This window comes from Accipiter gentilis, chromosome 29 (assembly GCF_929443795.1).
Source record: "Accipiter gentilis chromosome 29, bAccGen1.1, whole genome shotgun sequence".
NCBI classification, from domain to species: domain Eukaryota; kingdom Metazoa; phylum Chordata; class Aves; order Accipitriformes; family Accipitridae; genus Astur; species Astur gentilis.
This window is the reverse complement of record NC_064908.1, coordinates 8,141,746-8,167,395: the sequence shown is the minus strand read 5'-3', so window position 1 is coordinate 8,167,395 and position 25,650 is coordinate 8,141,746. Positions and strand designations below refer to the sequence as shown.

The 25,650-nt window shown below is 60.7% G+C and overlaps 1 protein-coding gene and 1 long non-coding RNA gene across 24 annotated transcripts in view; both read right to left on the bottom strand.

Moving 5' to 3' along the window:
- Positions 1-25,650, bottom strand: part of LOC126052126 (SUN domain-containing protein 5-like) — a 48,495-nt gene that overhangs the window by 6,685 nt on the left and 16,160 nt on the right. For 3 of the 23 annotated variants that reach the window (XM_049832344.1, XM_049832342.1, XM_049832327.1), the window contains 3 exons: positions 17,199-17,311; positions 5,540-5,707; positions 5,090-5,179 (listed from right to left, as the gene is read on the bottom strand). In XM_049832344.1, coding sequence (XP_049688301.1) covers positions 5,090-5,179; positions 5,540-5,707; positions 17,199-17,311 — 371 coding nt within the window. Of the gene's footprint in view, positions 1-5,089; positions 5,180-5,539; positions 5,708-6,377; positions 6,491-7,046; positions 7,141-7,707; positions 7,805-8,058; positions 8,363-8,973; positions 9,341-16,360; positions 16,529-17,198; positions 17,312-17,867; positions 17,962-18,528; positions 18,626-18,879; positions 19,184-19,794; positions 20,162-25,650 lie in introns of those variants that run through there. The other 20 variants (XM_049832347.1, XM_049832346.1, XM_049832336.1 and 17 more) reach the window with 17 other exon arrangements.
- On the bottom strand, positions 9,783-14,535 carry LOC126052128 (uncharacterized). Its single transcript, XR_007509958.1, has 3 exons — positions 14,403-14,535; positions 10,117-10,223; positions 9,783-9,863 (listed from the first exon to the last, which is right to left on the bottom strand). It is a non-coding gene; the product is annotated as an uncharacterized LOC126052128 (long non-coding RNA).

The window sequence follows — 25,650 nt, the reverse complement described above, 5'->3', positions numbered from 1 at the left end:
GCCCCTGCTGCACCCTGGCTTTTGGCCGGGAGAGCGAGCCGGGCTTTCAGCCGAGACCCATCCCTACAGAAGGGGGTCTTTGCAAGCCACGGGGCTCTTCAGAAAACCTCTGTCGGCTTCCCCATGCTTCCCCACTGACCGTGCTAGGCCACGTCCGTGCTACCACCCTAACCTGAAGCCCCGGGCAGGAGCAGCCCACTTCGTACCTACTCGTCTGGCAGCGGCTCGGCCCCGCTGCCTCTCCTGCCGGCTGCTGGTCAGCCTCGTTCCCCAAGGAGCCTTTGGAGGCCCCTTGGCGTCTTCTCTGGGGGGCCTTTCTCCTCGCCATCCCTGGGCAAAGGCAGGCTCCCCGCTCAGCTCTTCCTCCTCAGCCCCAGCAGTGCGGCCTGTCCGGGCAAAACCAGCTGCGGTGGCAGCTGCCCCCCAGCAGGAGCGCACCTGCCCAGGGCAACAGCCACACGGCAACTGTGGGAAACTTCCTCGCCCACCAGAGGGCTGTGTGGGCGGCCAGCTCTGACCTCACAGTGGCAATGGCTCTGACGTCACAATGGGGCTCCCCAGGGCTGAGCAGGGCAGGGAGACCCCGTGGTCTCCCCTGGGGCAAGACGGCTGCGGCCCTCCCGGGCAGTGGGAGCCCATGCCTGTGGGCCCCCCCGAACCCTGCCACGCTCCCCTGCCGGGCAGCTGCCTGGCCTGGCCTGGCCTGCCGGGGAGGGTTCCAGCTCTCCCGGGCATCCCCGGGTAACCAGAGAGGGCGCTGGAAAGGGGGCTTTGCTCTCGCCCCATGCTTCCGGCGGCGTTTCTCCCCTTGCAACCGTTTCGTACGCCAAGGAGAAAAACCCGGGAGCCCAGATGCGCTGTCAGGGGCCCAGCGACACGTCTTGGTTAACAAGGACCGTTTTGTTTCTCGCCCTTGCTGATTCTGGCTTGACTTCCCTCGTTTGAAATAGGAGTGGGCTCCTTCCTCGTCTCACAAGGGCCCAGGAGGGTCCCCTGCACAGGGACCACTGGGCAGCACGGCCTGTACCAGGGTCCCAGCATGGCAGCACGGCGACACAGGGCGCATGGAGCACAGCCCCGCCATGTCCCCCCTCACTGGCCGGTGGGAGTCCCACGCCGGTGCAGGCCCAAGCTGCGCTGGGGCGGTGCGGGGCTGCAGCTTACCCAGCCATGCCACCCGCTTTTGCAGGGGGGCACGAGGTGCCCGTTTCCCCATGGGCAGCCCAGGCTTGCCCGGACCCCTGGGCCGCCCCCGTGCAGTGGGCCGTCCAGGCAGCGGAGCTGCCAGTGCCATTGATGGCAGGAGGGCCCTGGCAGCAAAGGGCGCCTGGGGGCCTTGCGGCAGGCTGGGTGGCTCTCGCACTCCAGCAGTTGGGCGGTATTTGGGTGTGATCCTCTGGGTAGGAACGGGCTTCCCTTGTCCAGCTCTGGAAGGGGGTTCCTGTGGGATCGGGCAGCGATGGCAGCATCCTGCCTGGGGCTGGGCCCCTCAGGCTCCACATTGACACGGGGGGACCCCGCCTCCCACAGTGGCCTGTGGGCAACTGCCGAGGGCCACCGTGCCCCCTTCTCCTCAACAAGATGCACAACAGCTCCTCTGGGCTGACCTAGAGACCCCAGTGGCTTCCCTGGGATGACCCAGAAACCCTACTAACCTCACGGGAGAAGCACAACTGTTACCGAAAAAGCCGGTCGAAGAAACTCTCTGAGGCTCAGTTTTGGAGTCTTAGAAAGCAGGCATTCTTTATTGCAGCGCTGGATGCTCGGGGCATAGTTCCTCCTAGCGTGCATACCGTTACCTACAGCAAGCAAAGCTTATATTGTTCTAATATATACATACCCATTACATTTCCCCAAACTGCTGCACATATTCATGTTATTTCCCAGAAATTATTTACCCAGTGTCCGCCCTTCGGGGCATGCGCTATTAAATGGGTCGGTGGTCTTTGAAACCCTCTGGTGGTCATTTTCTTGGTGTCTGCTAATTGAACTCTCTTCTTAAGGCATGCGCAGTGCGGGCCATCTCAGGGGTGGTTCATCTCTTCTTCCTAGTTAGCTGGCCCTGGCAGGTTTTAATCGCAGAGCTCAGCAGAACTTAAGGCTTCTCATCTCTTTGTGCATACTGTTAACAAACCTCAAGGTTTTCTTACATCCCAAAAGGTTCAAAGTCGCTCAAGCAAGCACAAATTAAGCCCTACAAAATACAATGGAGTCTTTCAGCTCCAGCCTTCATTCAAGGCATCACAATAGCACCCTGGGACGCCCACCCACCAGCCCCACCTCTCAGGAACCCCTTGGGATCCTCCGACCACACCCAGGGAATGCTCCCGCTACCCTGATGCCCTCCCAGTACTACGTGCTGTTAGACAGCCGCCAGGAACACAGGCTGCTAACCCTCCCCATCCCTGCCATCCTTTGGACGAGCTTTCCAAGTGGACAGCGAGACTGGCTGCCCGGGATGTCCGTAATGGAGAAGGCGCCACACCCCCGAACACGATGTCCTCAATAGCAACAGCGGGAGGGAAAACCAAAGAAGTGTTGCACGATGCAGCGCCTGGGGGACCAAAGAGCCTAACCCTAGTGCTAGATGGTGGAGCCCACGACGGGAACACCTCAAGGGCTGCAGAACTGGACAGCCTGTCTGGGGAACCCCAGAGACGGTGGTCCGTCAAAAGGAGCGACAGGTCAGGGTCATCCAAATGCCACGGGGAGGTCAGAATAACACGGGGCAAAACGCTCGAAAATTCCCCGTCGACACTTACCAGTGTGACACAAAAAGACCCCCGACAGAGAGCGGCGAGATCTAGAACGGGGACGTTCAGGGGCTGAGGAATGGGCTTTCCCGACAGGCCAGTCAGACAGGCTCCCCACACCCGTTTCACAGAAACGATGGGTTCACCGACAAGCCAACAGCCCGGATGCCGGGAAGGTGCTAGGCCAAACTGTTCCGTCTGCTCCTCTGGCCCCGCTGTCGGGAAAGTGAGGGAGGAGCTCCCAACCCGCAGCCCGGGGAGCCCCCAAGAGCTGTCCCAATGTTATCTAAGCAAGTAGAGGGTTAAAAATTGATGAAGAGTTTAGTGAAGCTAGATGTGGCTCGCACACACTAGGAAAAACGAATGGGTACACAACATCTAGGATCAGGGTGACCGTCCCTGAGGTTGTCAGAAGCCATGAGTTAAGAGAACTTCTAATCAGGAGTTGGCTATCCTTGAAGAAGGAACATCCTGGAAAATATGTCAACTCTACCCATTCTAATTATCAGGTTTATACTTCGTTTTGGATAGTCAGCTAAACTGCGTCCTTAAGCAAACTACCCTCACTGTAATGCTGAAAATGACACCCACTGGGCAGGAGACCCCGGCCCAGGCAGAGACCCTTACTCACAGAGCACGCGTAGTAAGAGTAAAGGTTGTGTAACCATATGCAACTTACTAACCGATGGGCGTTAGAGGGAACTCTGAGGAAACCTACCAGCTGATAAGGAAGTACATAAAAGGAACTCTGGAGAATCCCCAGGCGTGCCAGCTTTGCGGAGTTACCACCTAGCACCCAAACTTGCACAGCTTTGTGATCAACAATACCTCGTCTCTGTGCGTGAGACTGGCTCATCGCACACCGCGGACCAACACCCCCTTTGGGGACGACACCGACGCTCGAGGCTCGCGCTTCGGCCCGCAACCCGCGCCTGCAGGCTGCCCGGTTGCAACGGCAGCGGGGCCGCAGCGGCGCGGGGCGGGGCCAGAGAAGGGCTCTGCAGTGGCTGGCGGGGGGCCCTGCCTGTCACCACCTGGCGGGCGCCATTGGCCGAGAAGCCCGGAAGAGGGTGGGCGGGCTCCTGCAGAGCCGGCTCTGGGGGCGGGTGCCAGTCTCCCTGCTCGTAACGGAAGCGCCGGGTCCTTCTGCCCGCCCGAGGCTGGTGCTCCTTGCGGAGCCTCCTCGCAAGGTTAAATCGTAGGAATGCTTAACGTCGGCCTCTGGTTTAGGAAGCAGTCAAGTTCTGACCTTTTCCACGCACTCCCGCCCCCCCCCCCATGGACCTTCTTGCACACCCCACTTTGGAGACAGGTCTTCTACGCCGATCTCAATTGCCACATCTTCTTATTTTGTTTTATTCCCCCCCCCCCCCCCCCCCCGCCCCCGTTTTTCTTCTTTTTTTTGACGTTTGCCCTGCTTTTTCTTCTCGGGCTGCGGCTGGGGCTTTCTAGTTTGCCATCTTCCCATGAACCTGCACTCGATAAATGCAGGTGTACGCTGGGTTTCCCCAGTTGGTCTTCACGAGAAGTTTGATATCTGAAAAGGCGCTGGGAAGCGGCGCGTCCTGCAAAGAAAAGAGGGAAAAGAAAACGGGGGCGTTAAGAGCCACAATGCAATCAACGTATCTCCCCCTGCCAGCCCTGCTCCTGCTCAGGAAGAAGCTCTGGGAAGCGGCTGTGGAAATGCAAGGCTCGCTGCTGGCACCGGGGCTGCTGGGCAGGCTGGGGAGTCGGGGAGGGGGAAGGCACCTGGCTGGCATCCTCTGCATGCCGGCCCGGCTGGGGCTGCGTCTCCCTTCCCTCTGCTGCTTGCTCTGGGCTGACAGAGAGGCCGGGGAGGTGCTCCTATGCGGGGGGCAGCCGGCGTGCAAGGCCACCAAGCTCCCGCTGTCTGCTCTGCCTGCCTTCCTCCTGGCAGGCGTGAGAGCACCGGGAGAGAAGGGGAATGCTACGCTGGGAGGAGAGGACGCTGCCCAGCCTGCCGGCAGGCCACAGGATGGAGCGACGGTGCTGCCCGACGGCTTTCGGCGCCGGGCGTCCGTTTCTCCACGGCACAAAGCCGTTGCTTGGGTGGAGCGGCCGCCTGCGCAGCTGGCTCTGCTGAAGGCAGTGCCTGCAGCCAGGGATCTCTCGGGACTCGTGCTCCCACGGGCCTGGCCCTGCCCTTGCTATCCTTTTGCTGCCACCACCGCGTGCTACTCAGCCCTCCCAACCCCGCCAGGTCTCTCTCGGCGGTGGTCCAGGCCCCTCTGCCCAGGGAGAAAGCATTCACTCTCTTCCTGCCATGGACTTGCAGGCAAACCTCTTTTGCTCTTGTCCCCGTGCCTGGACCCTACCTTCAGAGGGAAGGTCTGAATGGCCTCTTTCGCCACGTTGTACGTGAACGTCCCAAGGAGAGTTTCCTCTTCTCCGTCCGCATCCACTCCCTCAGGGGCAAAGCACAAGGAGAGCAGCTCAGACTCGTCCCGACAAAGAGGGAACGTACGCGCCGGATCAGCCCTGTTATCCGCCCAGCCTCTGCTGGGGCTCTAGCAGTAGTCTAGCACTGGTTAGGGCGCAGCTCAGTCTCTGCCTTGAGTTTTGGTCAAGAACCCCCAGGTGCTTGGCCAGAACAAGTCTTAAGAGGGATGAAACCTCTAGAGCCCTTGAAGTATCCCCCTGGGGCACTGCAGTGCTCAGGAGAGAGCAGGACGCAAACCTCAGCGGATGCACACAAGCAAGCAAGACCCGGTCATGGCTTTCCCCCGGGGCCGGATCCCCACCAGAAGCGCCCAGCAGAGACTTACAAAGACAGCGACGTCTCTGGGCGCGCTGGTGACGGTCCCAGAGGGAGAGACGTCTTTGTAGATGTGCTGCATCGTGACAGCAGTCAGGTGGACTCGTGCTGGCAACCTGATGACCACCTGGCCCTGAGGCCCTTGTAAAGGCCAGCAGTCTCCTGGGGAAAGACCCGGCTGCAACCAGAACGCAAGAGCGATGAAGGGTGAGAGAGCGTTGGGGCTAACACAGCTGCCCGGGTAGCCTGAAGCCTAGGCACCGGTGCATCTGTGGGGTCTATTTCAGCTCGAAAGTGAGGCGCCTGTGAGGAAATGGACAAAGGCAGGAGGCCTTCTTCCCTGCCTGACAAAGGGGGCTCTCAGTATTACGGCGCAGAGGAGACTACCGCTTAGGAAGCCATCCTAGTCAGGGCTGAGCAGAAACACGTCCCTGCCCAGTGGCTCTGCAGGGCACCCCCCACCTCCCGCCTCCCACCCCTGAAAAGGCGCTGTTAGGGATGAGCGTGGGTGGAAATGGGGTCACCGGGGAGAAGCTCTTTCACTCAGCTGGGGCAGAGGACTATGGGCGAGATGCAGCAGTTCAGCTCGGTTCAGCTCCATTCCCCTCCTGAGGGGAACCAGGGGTTTCTTTCTAGCAAGCCCAGCCCTGTGTTCGAGCTTTGGTTTCAGGAACCGGATCAACATGGTGGGCTTGAGCAGTACCACTGGACTGAGGGGAAAGCCCCTGCGGTTGGTCCCCAACTTCACAGGAAAGAAGGAAGGAAGGAAGGAAGGAAGGAAGGAAGGAAGGAAGGAAGGAGGGAAGGAGAAGGAAAGAAACCAGCACTGATGATTTCTGCTACGATACCTGCAAGATAGTATCAGGAGGGTTGGCAGGGCGAAAGAACTGTAAAATCCTGCAGCCCCAATTCTCTTTGCAGTTGTAGGTCGCGGAAGTTCTCTGCATGTCGATGGTGGCACCTGTAAGGAAGGGAGAGCAGGTGACTGCAAGAGGCACACACTAGGAAGACTTGGTGCTCAGACACTATTTGTGCCGCCGGCGGCCAGCTCCACGTCTGTCAGTCACCACGCTGGTGGGGGTGCCCAGCTGCGCAGGGGAATGACGGCATCCACGTGCCCGGTGACTTCTTCTCTCACGGCGCCACGAGGAGAAGGTCTGAGGGGCATGGGAGGCAGCAGGTGCCCGTGTGAATGACAGCAGACCAAAGCGGAGGGCTTGCTGCATGGGCAGCAGAGGACGGCCCAGCCATTCCCTTTTCAAATGCAGGGGAGAGGAAGAGAGCCCCTCCATCAGCACAGGAACGCGTGCCAGGGCAGCACCAGAGGCACGCGTGCGGAGGCTGAGGGCGGGACTGGGAGGGAGTCTGAGAGAGCCACTCTGCCACAGCCTTGCTCTTGGACCCCGTGAAGCGTTGAAGCTCCCCCACTTTGGAGAGCAGCGGCTGGAGCACAGGCTCCTCTGGGAGGCGCGACAGGCAAGCGCAGGGCAAGGAGACTGGGCTGCTTGTGTCCATACCAGAGCTTTTCAGGGCCCAGTCAGACATCTCGACATAGACGTTCAAAGCCATCTCGGACGCTGCCTGGTTCACTTCCTGACCTTCCTGGGAACGCTGCCGTAAAGGAACACCGAAAAGGACCGCATCAGCGGGCAGTTCAGCGTGGCTACTAGCGCCCGCGGAAGCAAAGCGTCACCGTCAGAAATCCAAGGCAAGCTTTGTCCACGGAGCTGCAAGACTCTCTGCTGCTGACCTGAGCCGTGAGGCCTGAGGAACAGCATCTGTGGCCGTGGCCCCGAGGTGGGTTGACGAGGGCCCCCACACCCTCGTCCCCACCCTCCACGCTCTCCAGGCCAGCCGGGAGCCGGGCTCAGGCCCTGCAAGCGACGGCTGGCTCCGTGAGCGTGCCTGGGTCTCACCACTGCCTCAGGGGCCCGGCCAGAGCGGCTGGAGGCAATGGTGTGCCAAGGGAAGGCTGTCGGGAGTTTTCCGCTGCCTGAAGCGGCCCGGTTAGACTGGGGCTGGAGAAGGGCCTGTGCAGCGCAGAAGCTCACCCAGCAAAGCCCCTGGGGTAAAGGCTGGGTTGCTGCAGTCAGCAGTCTGACCCCACCAACAACCCCACGGAGTACTTTCTCGGGGGTTCTGCCCAGCCAAGCCTCCTTCCCCAAAACGCAGGCTCACCTTCTTGGCACTGCTGATCTCCGCCCTCAGTTGAGCCACCTCCTCCAGGAGAAGCTGCATCTTCTGGTTTTGCTCCGCCAACAAAGCGCCCAAGTCCCTGCCGGAACAAGAAAGCAGATCTTGTCAGAGAGCGGCCCATCCCCTCTGCGGGGTGTCTGAGCTCAGCAAGGAGGAGAGATGCAGGTGCTTTCCCTGCTTTGCGAGCGCTTCCCTTCTGCCCCAGGTTGAGCAAAAGGCAAAGGCAGGGGGGAAGCACGGGAGCCCTGGCTGTTAGGAAAATGAGTGCCGGTAGGACGAGGTCGGCTGACGCTTCTGCGCAGAGCCAGTTCCAGCTCAGGCAACATCTCTTACCGCTGCATCTTCAGTTCTGCTGCAGACTCACACGTCAGCTCCTGAAAGGGAAGAACGCTCCGTTAGAGCATCCACTACCAGAGCTGCCGGGGCTTCCCAGGAGAGGCTTCCCTAGGAAGACACGGCACAAGCTGCTGCTTCTTTGGGTCACCCTGCATGGAAGCAGAAGAGCCCGTGATTTATCCGGCCACTGTCAGCAACGCTCCCTCGCAGGAGGTGCCTGTCCCGCAAGAGTCACCGACCTCCGTCAGTCCCTTGGCCCACATGGTCCACAGTGGCAGTGAGGTCCTGCAGTAAACGCCAGCTGCAATTCACATCACCAAGAGACAGTTATTTGACCAGGGTTGCCAGCGATCCCTGCAGCCCCCTTGTCTCGTCCCTGTTGCCTTGGGGGTGGGGCAGCAGGTTAGCTGAGGAGGTGGGGAACGCGGGGTGCAGAGAGAGGACGCGTCTCTGACCGGGGGTCATCAGCCCAGGCTTGAGGGGACTGTGCAGGCACGATCTTCAGGTGTGCTCGGTGCCCCAGAGCTATTCCCCATCTCCCCTCACTGCTTCAGCGAGCACCGAGACCAGGCTGCATGGGCTAGGAGAGGTACCCCTCCGTCGGCCCCCCTGCATGGCCCCTCCCTTCTGGGAAGCCCCCGTTCAGGCTTGGAAACCTACGCCCTTCTCTCGCAGACTTGCAGACTAAGCAAGCCATTCGGACCAGCGGCCAGAGCAGCAGCACGGCTGGGAGACTGCCAGTCTTCCTGGTAGTCCGAAAGCCAGTCCCCGTCAAGGACGTACTCACGAAGCACTTGGACCACGGGAGTTTCCGCCCATACTGGCCCAAAAGGAAATCTGGCCAGCTGAAAGCTGGCATCCAGCACAGCCAGGCTGTCGCTCTCGGGTGTTTGTTTGCCCATGGGAACTCACCAAGAACCACTGGGAGCAACAAGATGACAACTTTCAAGAACCTCTTCTGTAGGGCCATCTTTCGCCTGGAAAAGAGGGAGTCCTGTGGCTGTCAATGATCCAAGTCTCGGGCGAGCCCCTCCACAAGTAGATGCCCCTTTTCAGGCCAAAAAGCCACCGTTCTGGAAGCCTGCTGCTGACAGAGAGCTGACAGAGCAGCGCCCAGGAGGAACACGATTTCTACCCACACCGTTCCACACTGCCGGCGGATCTTCCCCAAAGGAAGGGCTCCAGGAGCACCTTCCGAAAGGGAGTGCAAATGATGCCGGGAAGTAACGAGGTCGAGCAAACGAAGGCTTGCTTTTCAGCTCCTCGGCAGTCTTTCTGGTGTGGACCCTGCTCTCTCTTTGGCTGAGAAAGCAGGCCTGTTCTCACTTGCGGTCACACCGATCTCTCCTAGGGCTGTTTTTCCGCACAGCGGGGAAGCACAGGAGCCTTGTCTGGCTTTCCTCCCAGAGCCCTCCCCGACCCGCACGGTCTCTTGCTGGAGCTGGGGAAAACCCTTCCCTGCAGAGGCTTGGCTCTGCACCCGAGCGTCCGGCTACGTGGCAGTTTGTCCTACCGCAGCCAAAGTTTGGGGCTCCAGCAAATGCGTGGGAGTGAGACTGCCGAGGGGCTTTGCTCTTGGCCACAGCACGAGCAGCGCCCGAGCGGGAGCCCCGGCTGCTGGCTGGGCAACAACACCCTCTGCCCTCCCCTTGGCTTGCACTGACCCTCAGACATCCCCTTTCTCCCCCCGTCCACAGCAGAAACATGTAGTACGTACACGGCGAAGACACCTGTGCTCAGCATCTGTCTCCACAGGGAGACAAGGGCACCTGCCAGCTGGCAAGCAAGGCTGAAGGCCGTCCCTGGGCAAAGAAACCAGAGAACAGTTAGGCCTGTCTCTCGAGGTCTCTTTCCTAGGATGCCCAGCCACACGTGTTGCAGCTCCCTGTGGGGAGGTGGGCACCGAGTCCTACCCACTCCCTCCCTGGGGCAAAGAGCAGCAGGGCAGCCCGCACTTCTCCTGCCACTTGTGACCTCTGGCCAGAGCTCTGGCACACTGCAGCTCTCCGAGTTCACCCCAGAGGACGTCGCGGCAAGCAGCAGTGCTGAGCTTACTTGCAACTTCTGTGGCCTTGTTGCGCCACTTGGCAAGCCCTTGAACGGCTGAGCCGGCAGCTGGCATCGAAGGCAGGCTCAGCACCTCCATCTCTAAGCAGAGGTTACTGTGGGAGGAAAAAGACAAATGCCGGTTGCCCACCGTCGCCACGCCACGGGAGCCGAGGTGGGCTCAGGAGTAGCCTGAGCGGAGGCCCTTGCCAGAGGACGGGCCGTCCCGGCAGCAGCGAGAGAGGGCAGCCCAGCTGGGCTGCTTCTAGGGGTCCCCTCCCTCTCCTTTGCCCATCCTTTGCTTTACAGGCCTGCAGCGGGAGAAGAGGAAGCAAGCTGGCAGCGGCAGTCCCCCGCCTCGGGAAGCCGACCCGGCAGCACAGCCCGATTCCCACCCCGTCCCTCCCTGCTCCCTGGGCCCTGGCACTAACCCGCCCCTTGGCAGGCACCTCTCAGTGGCCGTTCGGGGAGGGGGCACAGGCTGCTGTCCCCCACCACGGCCCCCCACTTCTTCCCTGGCCACTGCCGGTCTCCCAGCCCCTCTCCTCTCTGCACAGCTGCCCCCCTCAGCCAGGCAGCACTGTGCCTCAGCGTCCCGAGGGGGCCAGTCTCAGGTCCCAGGGGCTTGGCCCCCCCCGTGCAGCAAAATCTCCCTGTGCTGCTAGCAGGGCTGGGCTCCGACCCCTGCAGCACGAGACTACCGCCTCCCCAAAAGCCCCTGCTGCACCCTGGCTTTTGGCCGGGAGAGCGAGCCGGGCTTTCAGCCGAGACCCATCCCTACAGAAGGGGGTCTTTGCAAGCCACGGGGCTCTTCAGAAAACCTCTGTCGGCTTCCCCATGCTTCCCCACTGACCGTGCTAGGCCACGTCCGTGCTACCACCCTAACCTGAAGCCCCGGGCAGGAGCAGCCCACTTCGTACCTACTCGTCTGGCAGCGGCTCGGCCCCGCTGCCTCTCCTGCCGGCTGCTGGTCAGCCTCGTTCCCCAAGGAGCCTTTGGAGGCCCCTTGGCGTCTTCTCTGGGGGGCCTTTCTCCTCGCCATCCCTGGGCAAAGGCAGGCTCCCCGCTCAGCTCTTCCTCCTCAGCCCCAGCAGTGCGGCCTGTCCGGGCAAAACCAGCTGCGGTGGCAGCTGCCCCCCAGCAGGAGCGCACCTGCCCAGGGCAACAGCCACACGGCAACTGTGGGAAACTTCCTCGCCCACCAGAGGGCTGTGTGGGCGGCCAGCTCTGACCTCACAGTGGCAATGGCTCTGACGTCACAATGGGGCTCCCCAGGGCTGAGCAGGGCAGGGAGACCCCGTGGTCTCCCCTGGGGCAAGACGGCTGCGGCCCTCCCGGGCAGTGGGAGCCCATGCCTGTGGGCCCCCCCGAACCCTGCCACGCTCCCCTGCCGGGCAGCTGCCTGGCCTGGCCTGGCCTGCCGGGGAGGGTTCCAGCTCTCCCGGGCATCCCCGGGTAACCAGAGAGGGCGCTGGAAAGGGGGCTTTGCTCTCGCCCCATGCTTCCGGCGGCGTTTCTCCCCTTGCAACCGTTTCGTACGCCAAGGAGAAAAACCCGGGAGCCCAGATGCGCTGTCAGGGGCCCAGCGACACGTCTTGGTTAACAAGGACCGTTTTGTTTCTCGCCCTTGCTGATTCTGGCTTGACTTCCCTCGTTTGAAATAGGAGTGGGCTCCTTCCTCGTCTCACAAGGGCCCAGGAGGGTCCCCTGCACAGGGACCACTGGGCAGCACGGCCTGTACCAGGGTCCCAGCATGGCAGCACGGCGACACAGGGCGCATGGAGCACAGCCCCGCCATGTCCCCCCTCACTGGCCGGTGGGAGTCCCACGCCGGTGCAGGCCCAAGCTGCGCTGGGGCGGTGCGGGGCTGCAGCTTACCCAGCCATGCCACCCGCTTTTGCAGGGGGGCACGAGGTGCCCGTTTCCCCATGGGCAGCCCAGGCTTGCCCGGACCCCTGGGCCGCCCCCGTGCAGTGGGCCGTCCAGGCAGCGGAGCTGCCAGTGCCATTGATGGCAGGAGGGCCCTGGCAGCAAAGGGCGCCTGGGGGCCTTGCGGCAGGCTGGGTGGCTCTCGCACTCCAGCAGTTGGGCGGTATTTGGGTGTGATCCTCTGGGTAGGAACGGGCTTCCCTTGTCCAGCTCTGGAAGGGGGTTCCTGTGGGATCGGGCAGCGATGGCAGCATCCTGCCTGGGGCTGGGCCCCTCAGGCTCCACATTGACACGGGGGGACCCCGCCTCCCACAGTGGCCTGTGGGCAACTGCCGAGGGCCACCGTGCCCCCTTCTCCTCAACAAGATGCACAACAGCTCCTCTGGGCTGACCTAGAGACCCCAGTGGCTTCCCTGGGATGACCCAGAAACCCTACTAACCTCACGGGAGAAGCACAACTGTTACCGAAAAAGCCGGTCGAAGAAACTCTCTGAGGCTCAGTTTTGGAGTCTTAGAAAGCAGGCATTCTTTATTGCAGCGCTGGATGCTCGGGGCATAGTTCCTCCTAGCGTGCATACCGTTACCTACAGCAAGCAAAGCTTATATTGTTCTAATATATACATACCCATTACATTTCCCCAAACTGCTGCACATATTCATGTTATTTCCCAGAAATTATTTACCCAGTGTCCGCCCTTCGGGGCATGCGCTATTAAATGGGTCGGTGGTCTTTGAAACCCTCTGGTGGTCATTTTCTTGGTGTCTGCTAATTGAACTCTCTTCTTAAGGCATGCGCAGTGCGGGCCATCTCAGGGGTGGTTCATCTCTTCTTCCTAGTTAGCTGGCCCTGGCAGGTTTTAATCGCAGAGCTCAGCAGAACTTAAGGCTTCTCATCTCTTTGTGCATACTGTTAACAAACCTCAAGGTTTTCTTACATCCCAAAAGGTTCAAAGTCGCTCAAGCAAGCACAAATTAAGCCCTACAAAATACAATGGAGTCTTTCAGCTCCAGCCTTCATTCAAGGCATCACAATAGCACCCTGGGACGCCCACCCACCAGCCCCACCTCTCAGGAACCCCTTGGGATCCTCCGACCACACCCAGGGAATGCTCCCGCTACCCTGATGCCCTCCCAGTACTACGTGCTGTTAGACAGCCGCCAGGAACACAGGCTGCTAACCCTCCCCATCCCTGCCATCCTTTGGACGAGCTTTCCAAGTGGACAGCGAGACTGGCTGCCCGGGATGTCCGTAATGGAGAAGGCGCCACACCCCCGAACACGATGTCCTCAATAGCAACAGCGGGAGGGAAAACCAAAGAAGTGTTGCACGATGCAGCGCCTGGGGGACCAAAGAGCCTAACCCTAGTGCTAGATGGTGGAGCCCACGACGGGAACACCTCAAGGGCTGCAGAACTGGACAGCCTGTCTGGGGAACCCCAGAGACGGTGGTCCGTCAAAAGGAGCGACAGGTCAGGGTCATCCAAATGCCACGGGGAGGTCAGAATAACACGGGGCAAAACGCTCGAAAATTCCCCGTCGACACTTACCAGTGTGACACAAAAAGACCCCCGACAGAGAGCGGCGAGATCTAGAACGGGGACGTTCAGGGGCTGAGGAATGGGCTTTCCCGACAGGCCAGTCAGACAGGCTCCCCACACCCGTTTCACAGAAACGATGGGTTCACCGACAAGCCAACAGCCCGGATGCCGGGAAGGTGCTAGGCCAAACTGTTCCGTCTGCTCCTCTGGCCCCGCTGTCGGGAAAGTGAGGGAGGAGCTCCCAACCCGCAGCCCGGGGAGCCCCCAAGAGCTGTCCCAATGTTATCTAAGCAAGTAGAGGGTTAAAAATTGATGAAGAGTTTAGTGAAGCTAGATGTGGCTCGCACACACTAGGAAAAACGAATGGGTACACAACATCTAGGATCAGGGTGACCGTCCCTGAGGTTGTCAGAAGCCATGAGTTAAGAGAACTTCTAATCAGGAGTTGGCTATCCTTGAAGAAGGAACATCCTGGAAAATATGTCAACTCTACCCATTCTAATTATCAGGTTTATACTTCGTTTTGGATAGTCAGCTAAACTGCGTCCTTAAGCAAACTACCCTCACTGTAATGCTGAAAATGACACCCACTGGGCAGGAGACCCCGGCCCAGGCAGAGACCCTTACTCACAGAGCACGCGTAGTAAGAGTAAAGGTTGTGTAACCATATGCAACTTACTAACCGATGGGCGTTAGAGGGAACTCTGAGGAAACCTACCAGCTGATAAGGAAGTACATAAAAGGAACTCTGGAGAATCCCCAGGCGTGCCAGCTTTGCGGAGTTACCACCTAGCACCCAAACTTGCACAGCTTTGTGATCAACAATACCTCGTCTCTGTGCGTGAGACTGGCTCATCGCACACCGCGGACCAACACCCCCTTTGGGGACGACACCGACGCTCGAGGCTCGCGCTTCGGCCCGCAACCCGCGCCTGCAGGCTGCCCGGTTGCAACGGCAGCGGGGCCGCAGCGGCGCGGGGCGGGGCCAGAGAAGGGCTCTGCAGTGGCTGGCGGGGGGCCCTGCCTGTCACCACCTGGCGGGCGCCATTGGCCGAGAAGCCCGGAAGAGGGTGGGCGGGCTCCTGCAGAGCCGGCTCTGGGGGCGGGTGCCAGTCTCCCTGCTCGTAACGGAAGCGCCGGGTCCTTCTGCCCGCCCGAGGCTGGTGCTCCTTGCGGAGCCTCCTCGCAAGGTTAAATCGTAGGAATGCTTAACGTCGGCCTCTGGTTTAGGAAGCAGTCAAGTTCTGACCTTTTCCACGCACTCCCGCCCGCCCCCCAATGGACCTTCTTGCACACCCCACTTTGGAGACAGGTCTTCTACGCCGATCTCAATTGCCACATCTTCTTATTTTGTTTTATTCCCCACCCCCCCCCCCCCCCGCCCCCGTTTTTCTTCTTTTTTTTGACGTTTGCCCTGCTTTTTCTTCTCGGGCTGCGGCTGGGGCTTTCTAGTTTGCCATCTTCCCATGAACCTGCACTCGATAAATGCAGGTGTACGCTGGGTTTCCCCAGTTGGTCTTCACGAGAAGTTTGATATCTGAAAAGGCGCTGGGAAGCGGCGCGTCCTGCAAAGAAAAGAGGGAAAAGAAAACGGGGGCGTTAAGAGCCACAATGCAATCAACGTATCTCACCCTGCCAGCCCTGCTCCTGCTCAGGAAGAAGCTCTGGGAAGCGGCTGTGGAAATGCAAGGCTCGCTGCTGGCACCGGGGCTGCTGGGCAGGCTGGGGAGTCGGGGAGGGGGAAGGCACCTGGCTGGCATCCTCTGCATGCCGGCCCGGCTGGGGCTGCGTCTCCCTTCCCTCTGCTGCTTGCTCTGGGCTGACAGAGAGGCCGGGGAGGTGCTCCTATGCGGGGGGCAGCCGGCGTGCAAGGCCACCAAGCTCCCGCTGTCTGCTCTGCCTGCCTTCCTCCTGGCAGGCGTGAGAGCACCGGGAGAGAAGGGGAATGCTACGCTGGGAGGAGAGGACGCTGCCCAGCCTGCCGGCAGGCCACAGGATGGAGCGACGGTGCTGCCCGACGGCTTTCGCCGCCGGGCGTCCGTTTCTCCACGGCACAAAGCCGTTGCTTGGGTGGAGCGGCCGCCTGCGCAGCTGGCTCTGCTGAAGGCAGTGCCTGCAGCCAGGGATCTCTCGGGACTCGTGCTCCCACGGGCCTGGCCCTGCCCTTGCTATCCTTTTGCTGCCACCACCGCGTGCTACTCAGCCCTCCCAACCCCGCCAGGTCTCTCTCGGCGGTGGTCCAGGCCCCTCTGCCCAGGGAGAAAGCATTCACTCTCTTCCTGCCATGGACTTGCAGGCAAACCTCTTTTGCTCTTGTCCCCGTGCCTGGACCCTACCTTCAGAGGGAAGGTCTGAATGGCCTCTTTCGCCACGTTGTACGTGAACGTCCCAAGGAGAGTTTCCTCTTCTCCGTCCGCATCCACTCCCTCAGGGGCAAAGCACAAGGAGAGCAGCTCAGACTCGTCCCGACAAAGAGGGAACGTACGCGCCGGATCAGCCCTGTTATCCGCCCAGCCTCTGCTGGGGCTCTAGCAGTAGTCTAGCACTGGTTAGGGCGCAGCTCAGTCTCTGCCTTGAGTTTTGGTCAAGAACCCCCAGGTGCTTGGCCAGAACAAGTCTTAAGAGGGATGAAACCTCTAGAGCCCTTGAAGTATCCCCCTGGGGCACTGCAGTGCTCAGGAGAGAGCAGGACGCAAACCTCAGCGGATGCACACAAGCAAGCAAGACCCGGTCATGGCTTTCCCCCGGGGCCGGATCCCCACCAGAAGCGCCCAGCAGAGACTTACAAAGACAGCGACGTCTCTGGGCGCGCTGGTGACGGTCCCAGAGGGAGAGACGTCTTTGTAGATGTGCTGCATCGTGACAGCAGTCAGGTGGACTCGTGCTGGCAACCTGATGACCACCTGGCCCTGAGGCCCTTGTAAAGGCCAGCAGTCTCCTGGGGAAAGACCCGGCTGCAACCAGAACGCAAGAGCGATGAAGGGTGAGAGAGCGTTGGGGCTAACACAGCTGCCCGGGTAGCCTGAAGCCTAGGCACCGGTGCATCTGTGGGGTCTATTTCAGCTCGAAAGTGAGGCGCCTGTGAGGAAATGGACAAAGGCAGGAGGCCTTCTTCCCTGCCTGACAAAGGGGGCTCTCAGTATTACGGCGCAGAGGAGACTACCGCTTAGGAAGCCATCCTAGTCAGGGCTGAGCAGAAACACGTCCCTGCCCAGTGGCTCTGCAGGGCACCCCCCACCTCCCGCCTCCCACCCCTGAAAAGGCGCTGTTAGGGATGAGCGTGGGTGGAAATGGGGTCACCGGGGAGAAGCTCTTTCACTCAGCTGGGGCAGAGGACTATGGGCGAGATGCAGCAGTTCAGCTCGGTTCAGCTCCATTCCCCTCCTGAGGGGAACCAGGGGTTTCTTTCTAGCAAGCCCAGCCCTGTGTTCGAGCTTTGGTTTCAGGAACCGGATCAACATGGTGGGCTTGAGCAGTACCACTGGACTGAGGGGAAAGCCCCTGCGGTTGGTCCCCAACTTCACAGGAAAGAAGGAAGGAAGGAAGGAAGGAAGGAAGGAAGGAAGGAAGGAAGGAGGGAAGGAGAAGGAAAGAAACCAGCACTGATGATTTCTGCTACGATACCTGCAAGATAGTATCAGGAGGGTTGGCAGGGCGAAAGAACTGTAAAATCCTGCAGCCCCAATTCTCTTTGCAGTTGTAGGTCGCGGAAGTTCTCTGCATGTCGATGGTGGCACCTGTAAGGAAGGGAGAGCAGGTGACTGCAAGAGGCACACACTAGGAAGACTTGGTGCTCAGACACTATTTGTGCCGCCGGCGGCCAGCTCCACGTCTGTCAGTCACCACGCTGGTGGGGGTGCCCAGCTGCGCAGGGGAATGACGGCATCCACGTGCCCGGTGACTTCTTCTCTCACGGCGCCACGAGGAGAAGGTCTGAGGGGCATGGGAGGCAGCAGGTGCCCGTGTGAATGACAGCAGACCAAAGCGGAGGGCTTGCTGCATGGGCAGCAGAGGACGGCCCAGCCATTCCCTTTTCAAATGCAGGGGAGAGGAAGAGAGCCCCTCCATCAGCACAGGAACGCGTGCCAGGGCAGCACCAGAGGCACGCGTGCGGAGGCTGAGGGCGGGACTGGGAGGGAGTCTGAGAGAGCCACTCTGCCACAGCCTTGCTCTTGGACCCCGTGAAGCGTTGAAGCTCCCCCACTTTGGAGAGCAGCGGCTGGAGCACAGGCTCCTCTGGGAGGCGCGACAGGCAAGCGCAGGGCAAGGAGACTGGGCTGCTTGTGTCCATACCAGAGCTTTTCAGGGCCCAGTCAGACATCTCGACATAGACGTTCAAAGCCATCTCGGACGCTGCCTGGTTCACTTCCTGACCTTCCTGGGAACGCTGCCGTAAAGGAACACCGAAAAGGACCGCATCAGCGGGCAGTTCAGCGTGGCTACTAGCGCCCGCGGAAGCAAAGCGTCACCGTCAGAAATCCAAGGCAAGCTTTGTCCACGGAGCTGCAAGACTCTCTGCTGCTGACCTGAGCCGTGAGGCCTGAGGAACAGCATCTGTGGCCGTGGCCCCGAGGTGGGTTGACGAGGGCCCCCACACCCTCGTCCCCACCCTCCACGCTCTCCAGGCCAGCCGGGAGCCGGGCTCAGGCCCTGCAAGCGACGGCTGGCTCCGTGAGCGTGCCTGGGTCTCACCACTGCCTCAGGGGCCCGGCCAGAGCGGCTGGAGGCAATGGTGTGCCAAGGGAAGGCTGTCGGGAGTTTTCCGCTGCCTGAAGCGGCCCGGTTAGACTGGGGCTGGAGAAGGGCCTGTGCAGCGCAGAAGCTCACCCAGCAAAGCCCCTGGGGTAAAGGCTGGGTTGCTGCAGTCAGCAGTCTGACCCCACCAACAACCCCACGGAGTACTTTCTCGGGGGTTCTGCCCAGCCAAGCCTCCTTCCCCAAAACGCAGGCTCACCTTCTTGGCACTGCTGATCTCCGCCCTCAGTTGAGCCACCTCCTCCAGGAGAAGCTGCATCTTCTGGTTTTGCTCCGCCAACAAAGCGCCCAAGTCCCTGCCGGAACAAGAAAGCAGATCTTGTCAGAGAGCGGCCCATCCCCTCTGCGGGGTGTCTGAGCTCAGCAAGGAGGAGAGATGCAGGTGCTTTCCCTGCTTTGCGAGCGCTTCCCTTCTGCCCCAGGTTGAGCAAAAGGCAAAGGCAGGGGGGAAGCACGGGAGCCCTGGCTGTTAGGAAAATGAGTGCCGGTAGGACGAGGTCGGCTGACGCTTCTGCGCAGAGCCAGTTCCAGCTCAGGCAACATCTCTTACCGCTGCATCTTCAGTTCTGCTGCAGACTCACACGTCAGCTCCTGAAAGGGAAGAACGCTCCGTTAGAGCATCCACTACCAGAGCTGCCGGGGCTTCCCAGGAGAGGCTTCCCTAGGAAGACACGGCACAAGCTGCTGCTTCTTTGGGTCACCCTGCATGGAAGCAGAAGAGCCCGTGATTTATCCGGCCACTGTCAGCAACGCTCCCTCGCAGGAGGTGCCTGTCCCGCAAGAGTCACCGACCTCCGTCAGTCCCTTGGCCCACATGGTCCACAGTGGCAGTGAGGTCCTGCAGTAAACGCCAGCTGCAATTCACATCACCAAGAGACAGTTATTTGACCAGGGTTGCCAGCGATCCCTGCAGCCCCCTTGTCTCGTCCCTGTTGCCTTGGGGGTGGGGCAGCAGGTTAGCTGAGGAGGTGGGGAACGCGGGGTGCAGAGAGAGGACGCGTCTCTGACCGGGGGTCATCAGCCCAGGCTTGAGGGGACTGTGCAGGCACGATCTTCAGGTGTGCTCGGTGCCCCAGAGCTATTCCCCATCTCCCCTCACTGCTTCAGCGAGCACCGAGACCAGGCTGCATGGGCTAGGAGAGGTACCCCTCCGTCGGCCCCCCTGCATGGCCCCTCCCTTCTGGGAAGCCCCCGTTCAGGCTTGGAAACCTACGCCCTTCTCTCGCAGACTTGCAGACTAAGCAAGCCATTCGGACCAGCGGCCAGAGCAGCAGCACGGCTGGGAGACTGCCAGTCTTCCTGGTAGTCCGAAAGCCAGTCCCCGTCAAGGACGTACTCACGAAGCACTTGGACCACGGGAGTTTCCGCCCATACTGGCCCAAAAGGAAATCTGGCCAGCTGAAAGCTGGCATCCAGCACAGCCAGGCTGTCGCTCTCGGGTGTTTGTTTGCCCATGGGAACTCACCAAGAACCACTGGGAGCAACAAGATGACAACTTTCAAGAACCTCTTCTGTAGGGCCATCTTTCGCCTGGAAAAGAGGGAGTCCTGTGGCTGTCAATGATCCAAGTCTCGGGCGAGCCCCTCCACAAGTAGATGCCCCTTTTCAGGCCAAAAAGCCACCGTTCTGGAAGCCTGCTGCTGACAGAGAGCTGACAGAGCAGCGCCCAGGAGGAACACGATTTCTACCCACACCGTTCCACACTGCCGGCGGATCTTCCCCAAAGGAAGGGCTCCAGGAGCACCTTCCGAAAGGGAGTGCAAATGATGCCGGGAAGTAACGAGGTCGAGCAAACGAAGGCTTGCTTTTCAGCTCCTCGGCAGTCTTTCTGGTGTGGACCCTGCTCTCTCTTTGGCTGAGAAAGCAGGCCTGTTCTCACTTGCGGTCACACCGATCTCTCCTAGGGCTGTTTTTCCGCACAGCGGGGAAGCACAGGAGCCTTGTCTGGCTTTCCTCCCAGAGCCCTCCCCGACCCGCACGGTCTCTTGCTGGAGCTGGGGAAAACCCTTCCCTGCAGAGGCTTGGCTCTGCACCCGAGCGTCCGGCTACGTGGCAGTTTGTCCTACCGCAGCCAAAGTTTGGGGCTCCAGCAAATGCGTGGGAGTGAGACTGCCGAGGGGCTTTGCTCTTGGCCACAGCACGAGCAGCGCCCGAGCGGGAGCCCCGGCTGCTGGCTGGGCAACAACACCCTCTGCCCTCCCCTTGGCTTGCACTGACCCTCAGACATCCCCTTTCTCCCCCCGTCCACAGCAGAAACATGTAGTACGTACACGGCGAAGACACCTGTGCTCAGCATCTGTCTCCACAGGGAGACAAGGGCACCTGCCAGCTGGCAAGCAAGGCTGAAGGCCGTCCCTGGGCAAAGAAACCAGAGAACAGTTAGGCCTGTCTCTCGAGGTCTCTTTCCTAGGATGCCCAGCCACACGTGTTGCAGCTCCCTGTGGGGAGGTGGGCACCGAGTCCTACCCACTCCCTCCCTGGGGCAAAGAGCAGCAGGGCAGCCCGCACTTCTCCTGCCACTTGTGACCTCTGGCCAGAGCTCTGGCACACTGCAGCTCTCCGAGTTCACCCCAGAGGACGTCGCGGCAAGCAGCAGTGCTGAGCTTACTTGCAACTTCTGTGGCCTTGTTGCGCCACTTGGCAAGCCCTTGAACGGCTGAGCCGGCAGCTGGCATCGAAGGCAGGCTCAGCACCTCCATCTCTAAGCAGAGGTTACTGTGGGAGGAAAAAGACAAATGCCGGTTGCCCACCGTCGCCACGCCACGGGAGCCGAGGTGGGCTCAGGAGTAGCCTGAGCGGAGGCCCTTGCCAGAGGACGGGCCGTCCCGGCAGCAGCGAGAGAGGGCAGCCCAGCTGGGCTGCTTCTAGGGGTCCCCTCCCTCTCCTTTGCCCATCCTTTGCTTTACAGGCCTGCAGCGGGAGAAGAGGAAGCAAGCTGGCAGCGGCAGTCCCCCGCCTCGGGAAGCCGACCCGGCAGCACAGCCCGATTCCCACCCCGTCCCTCCCTGCTCCCTGGGCCCTGGCACTAACCCGCCCCTTGGCAGGCACCTCTCAGTGGCCGTTCGGGGAGGGGGCACAGGCTGCTGTCCCCCACCACGGCCCCCCACTTCTTCCCTGGCCACTGCCGGTCTCCCAGCCCCTCTCCTCTCTGCACAGCTGCCCCCCTCAGCCAGGCAGCACTGTGCCTCAGCGTCCCGAGGGGGCCAGTCTCAGGTCCCAGGGGCTTGGCCCCCCCCGTGCAGCAAAATCTCCCTGTGCTGCTAGCAGGGCTGGGCTCCGACCCCTGCAGCACGAGGCTACCGCCTCCCCAAAAGCCCCTGCTGCACCCTGGCTTTTGGCCGGGAGAGCGAGCCGGGCTTTCAGCCGAGACCCATCCCTACAGAAGGGGGTCTTTGCAAGCCACGGGGCTCTTCAGAAAACCTCTGTCGGCTTCCCCATGCTTCCCCACTGACCGTGCTAGGCCACGTCCGTGCTACCACCCTAACCTGAAGCCCCGGGCAGGAGCAGCCCACTTCGTACCTACTCGTCTGGCAGCGGCTCGGCCCCGCTGCCTCTCCTGCCGGCTGCTGGTCAGCCTCGTTCCCCAAGGAGCCTTTGGAGGCCCCTTGGCGTCTTCTCTGGGGGGCCTTTCTCCTCGCCATCCCTGGGCAAAGGCAGGCTCCCCGCTCAGCTCTTCCTCCTCAGCCCCAGCAGTGCGGCCTGTCCGGGCAAAACCAGCTGCGGTGGCAGCTGCCCCCCAGCAGGAGCGCACCTGCCCAGGGCAACAGCCACACGGCAACTGTGGGAAACTTCCTCGCCCACCAGAGGGCTGTGTGGGCGGCCAGCTCTGACCTCACAGTGGCAATGGCTCTGACGTCACAATGGGGCTCCCCAGGGCTGAGCAGGGCAGGGAGACCCCGTGGTCTCCCCTGGGGCAAGACGGCTGCGGCCCTCCCGGGCAGTGGGAGCCCATGCCTGTGGGCCCCCCCGAACCCTGCCACGCTCCCCTGCCGGGCAGCTGCCTGGCCTGGCCTGGCCTGCCGGGGAGGGTTCCAGCTCTCCCGGGCATCCCCGGGTAACCAGAGAGGGCGCTGGAAAGGGGGCTTTGCTCTCGCCCCATGCTTCCGGCGGCGTTTCTCCCCTTGCAACCGTTTCGTACGCCAAGGAGAAAAACCCGGGAGCCCAGATGCGCTGTCAGGGGCCCAGCGACACGTCTTGGTTAACAAGGACCGTTTTGTTTCTCGCCCTTGCTGATTCTGGCTTGACTTCCCTCGTTTGAAATAGGAGTGGGCTCCTTCCTCGTCTCACAAGGGCCCAGGAGGGTCCCCTGCACAGGGACCACTGGGCAGCACGGCCTGTACCAGGGTCCCAGCATGGCAGCACGGCGACACAGGGCGCATGGAGCACAGCCCCGCCATGTCCCCCCTCACTGGCCGGTGGGAGTCCCACGCCGGTGCAGGCCCAAGCTGCGCTGGGGCGGTGCGGGGCTGCAGCTTACCCAGCCATGCCACCCGCTTTTGCAGGGGGGCACGAGGTGCCCGTTTCCCCATGGGCAGCCCAGGCTTGCCCGGACCCCTGGGCCGCCCCCGTGCAGTGGGCCGTCCAGGCAGCGGAGCTGCCAGTGCCATTGATGGCAGGAGGGCCCTGGCAGCAAAGGGCGCCTGGGGGCCTTGCGGCAGGCTGGGTGGCTCTCGCACTCCAGCAGTTGGGCGGTATTTGGGTGTGATCCTCTGGGTAGGAACGGGCTTCCCTTGTCCAGCTCTGGAAGGGGGTTCCTGTGGGATCGGGCAGCGATGGCAGCATCCTGCCTGGGGCTGGGCCCCTCAGGCTCCACATTGACACGGGGGGACCCCGCCTCCCACAGTGGCCTGTGGGCAACTGCCGAGGGCCACCGTGCCCCCTTCTCCTCAACAAGATGCACAACAGCTCCTCTGGGCTGACCTAGAGACCCCAGTGGCTTCCCTGGGATGACCCAGAAACCCTACTAACCTCACGGGAGAAGCACAACTGTTACCGAAAAAGCCGGTCGAAGAAACTCTCTGAGGCTCAGTTTTGGAGTCTTAGAAAGCAGGCATTCTTTATTGCAGCGCTGGATGCTCGGGGCATAGTTCCTCCTAGCGTGCATACCGTTACCTACAGCAAGCAAAGCTTATATTGTTCTAATATATACATACCCATTACATTTCCCCAAACTGCTGCACATATTCATGTTATTTCCCAGAAATTATTTACCCAGTGTCCGCCCTTCGGGGCATGCGCTATTAAATGGGTCGGTGGTCTTTGAAACCCTCTGGTGGTCATTTTCTTGGTGTCTGCTAATTGAACTCTCTTCTTAAGGCATGCGCAGTGCGGGCCATCTCAGGGGTGGTTCATCTCTTCTTCCTAGTTAGCTGGCCCTGGCAGGTTTTAATCGCAGAGCTCAGCAGAACTTAAGGCTTCTCATCTCTTTGTGCATACTGTTAACAAACCTCAAGGTTTTCTTACATCCCAAAAGGTTCAAAGTCGCTCAAGCAAGCACAAATTAAGCCCTACAAAATACAATGGAGTCTTTCAGCTCCAGCCTTCATTCAAGGCATCACAATAGCACCCTGGGACGCCCACCCACCAGCCCCACCTCTCAGGAACCCCTTGGGATCCTCCGACCACACCCAGGGAATGCTCCCGCTACCCTGATGCCCTCCCAGTACTACGTGCTGTTAGACAGCCGCCAGGAACACAGGCTGCTAACCCTCCCCATCCCTGCCATCCTTTGGACGAGCTTTCCAAGTGGACAGCGAGACTGGCTGCCCGGGATGTCCGTAATGGAGAAGGCGCCACACCCCCGAACACGATGTCCTCAATAGCAACAGCGGGAGGGAAAACCAAAGAAGTGTTGCACGATGCAGCGCCTGGGGGACCAAAGAGCCTAACCCTAGTGCTAGATGGTGGAGCCCACGACGGGAACACCTCAAGGGCTGCAGAACTGGACAGCCTGTCTGGGGAACCCCAGAGACGGTGGTCCGTCAAAAGGAGCGACAGGTCAGGGTCATCCAAATGCCACGGGGAGGTCAGAATAACACGGGGCAAAACGCTCGAAAATTCCCCGTCGACACTTACCAGTGTGACACAAAAAGACCCCCGACAGAGAGCGGCGAGATCTAGAACGGGGACGTTCAGGGGCTGAGGAATGGGCTTTCCCGACAGGCCAGTCAGACAGGCTCCCCACACCCGTTTCACAGAAACGATGGGTTCACCGACAAGCCAACAGCCCGGATGCCGGGAAGGTGCTAGGCCAAACTGTTCCGTCTGCTCCTCTGGCCCCGCTGTCGGGAAAGTGAGGGAGGAGCTCCCAACCCGCAGCCCGGGGAGCCCCCAAGAGCTGTCCCAATGTTATCTAAGCAAGTAGAGGGTTAAAAATTGATGAAGAGTTTAGTGAAGCTAGATGTGGCTCGCACACACTAGGAAAAACGAATGGGTACACAACATCTAGGATCAGGGTGACCGTCCCTGAGGTTGTCAGAAGCCATGAGTTAAGAGAACTTCTAATCAGGAGTTGGCTATCCTTGAAGAAGGAACATCCTGGAAAATATGTCAACTCTACCCATTCTAATTATCAGGTTTATACTTCGTTTTGGATAGTCAGCTAAACTGCGTCCTTAAGCAAACTACCCTCACTGTAATGCTGAAAATGACACCCACTGGGCAGGAGACCCCGGCCCAGGCAGAGACCCTTACTCACAGAGCACGCGTAGTAAGAGTAAAGGTTGTGTAACCATATGCAACTTACTAACCGATGGGCGTTAGAGGGAACTCTGAGGAAACCTACCAGCTGATAAGGAAGTACATAAAAGGAACTCTGGAGAATCCCCAGGCGTGCCAGCTTTGCGGAGTTACCACCTAGCACCCAAACTTGCACAGCTTTGTGATCAACAATACCTCGTCTCTGTGCGTGAGACTGGCTCATCGCACACCGCGGACCAACACCCCCTTTGGGGACGACACCGACGCTCGAGGCTCGCGCTTCGGCCCGCAACCCGCGCCTGCAGGCTGCCCGGTTGCAACGGCAGCGGGGCCGCAGCGGCGCGGGGCGGGGCCAGAGAAGGGCTCTGCAGTGGCTGGCGGGGGGCCCTGCCTGTCACCACCTGGCGGGCGCCATTGGCCGAGAAGCCCGGAAGAGGGTGGGCGGGCTCCTGCAGAGCCGGCTCTGGGGGCGGGTGCCAGTCTCCCTGCTCGTAACGGAAGCGCCGGGTCCTTCTGCCCGCCCGAGGCTGGTGCTCCTTGCGGAGCCTCCTCGCAAGGTTAAATCGTAGGAATGCTTAACGTCGGCCTCTGGTTTAGGAAGCAGTCAAGTTCTGACCTTTTC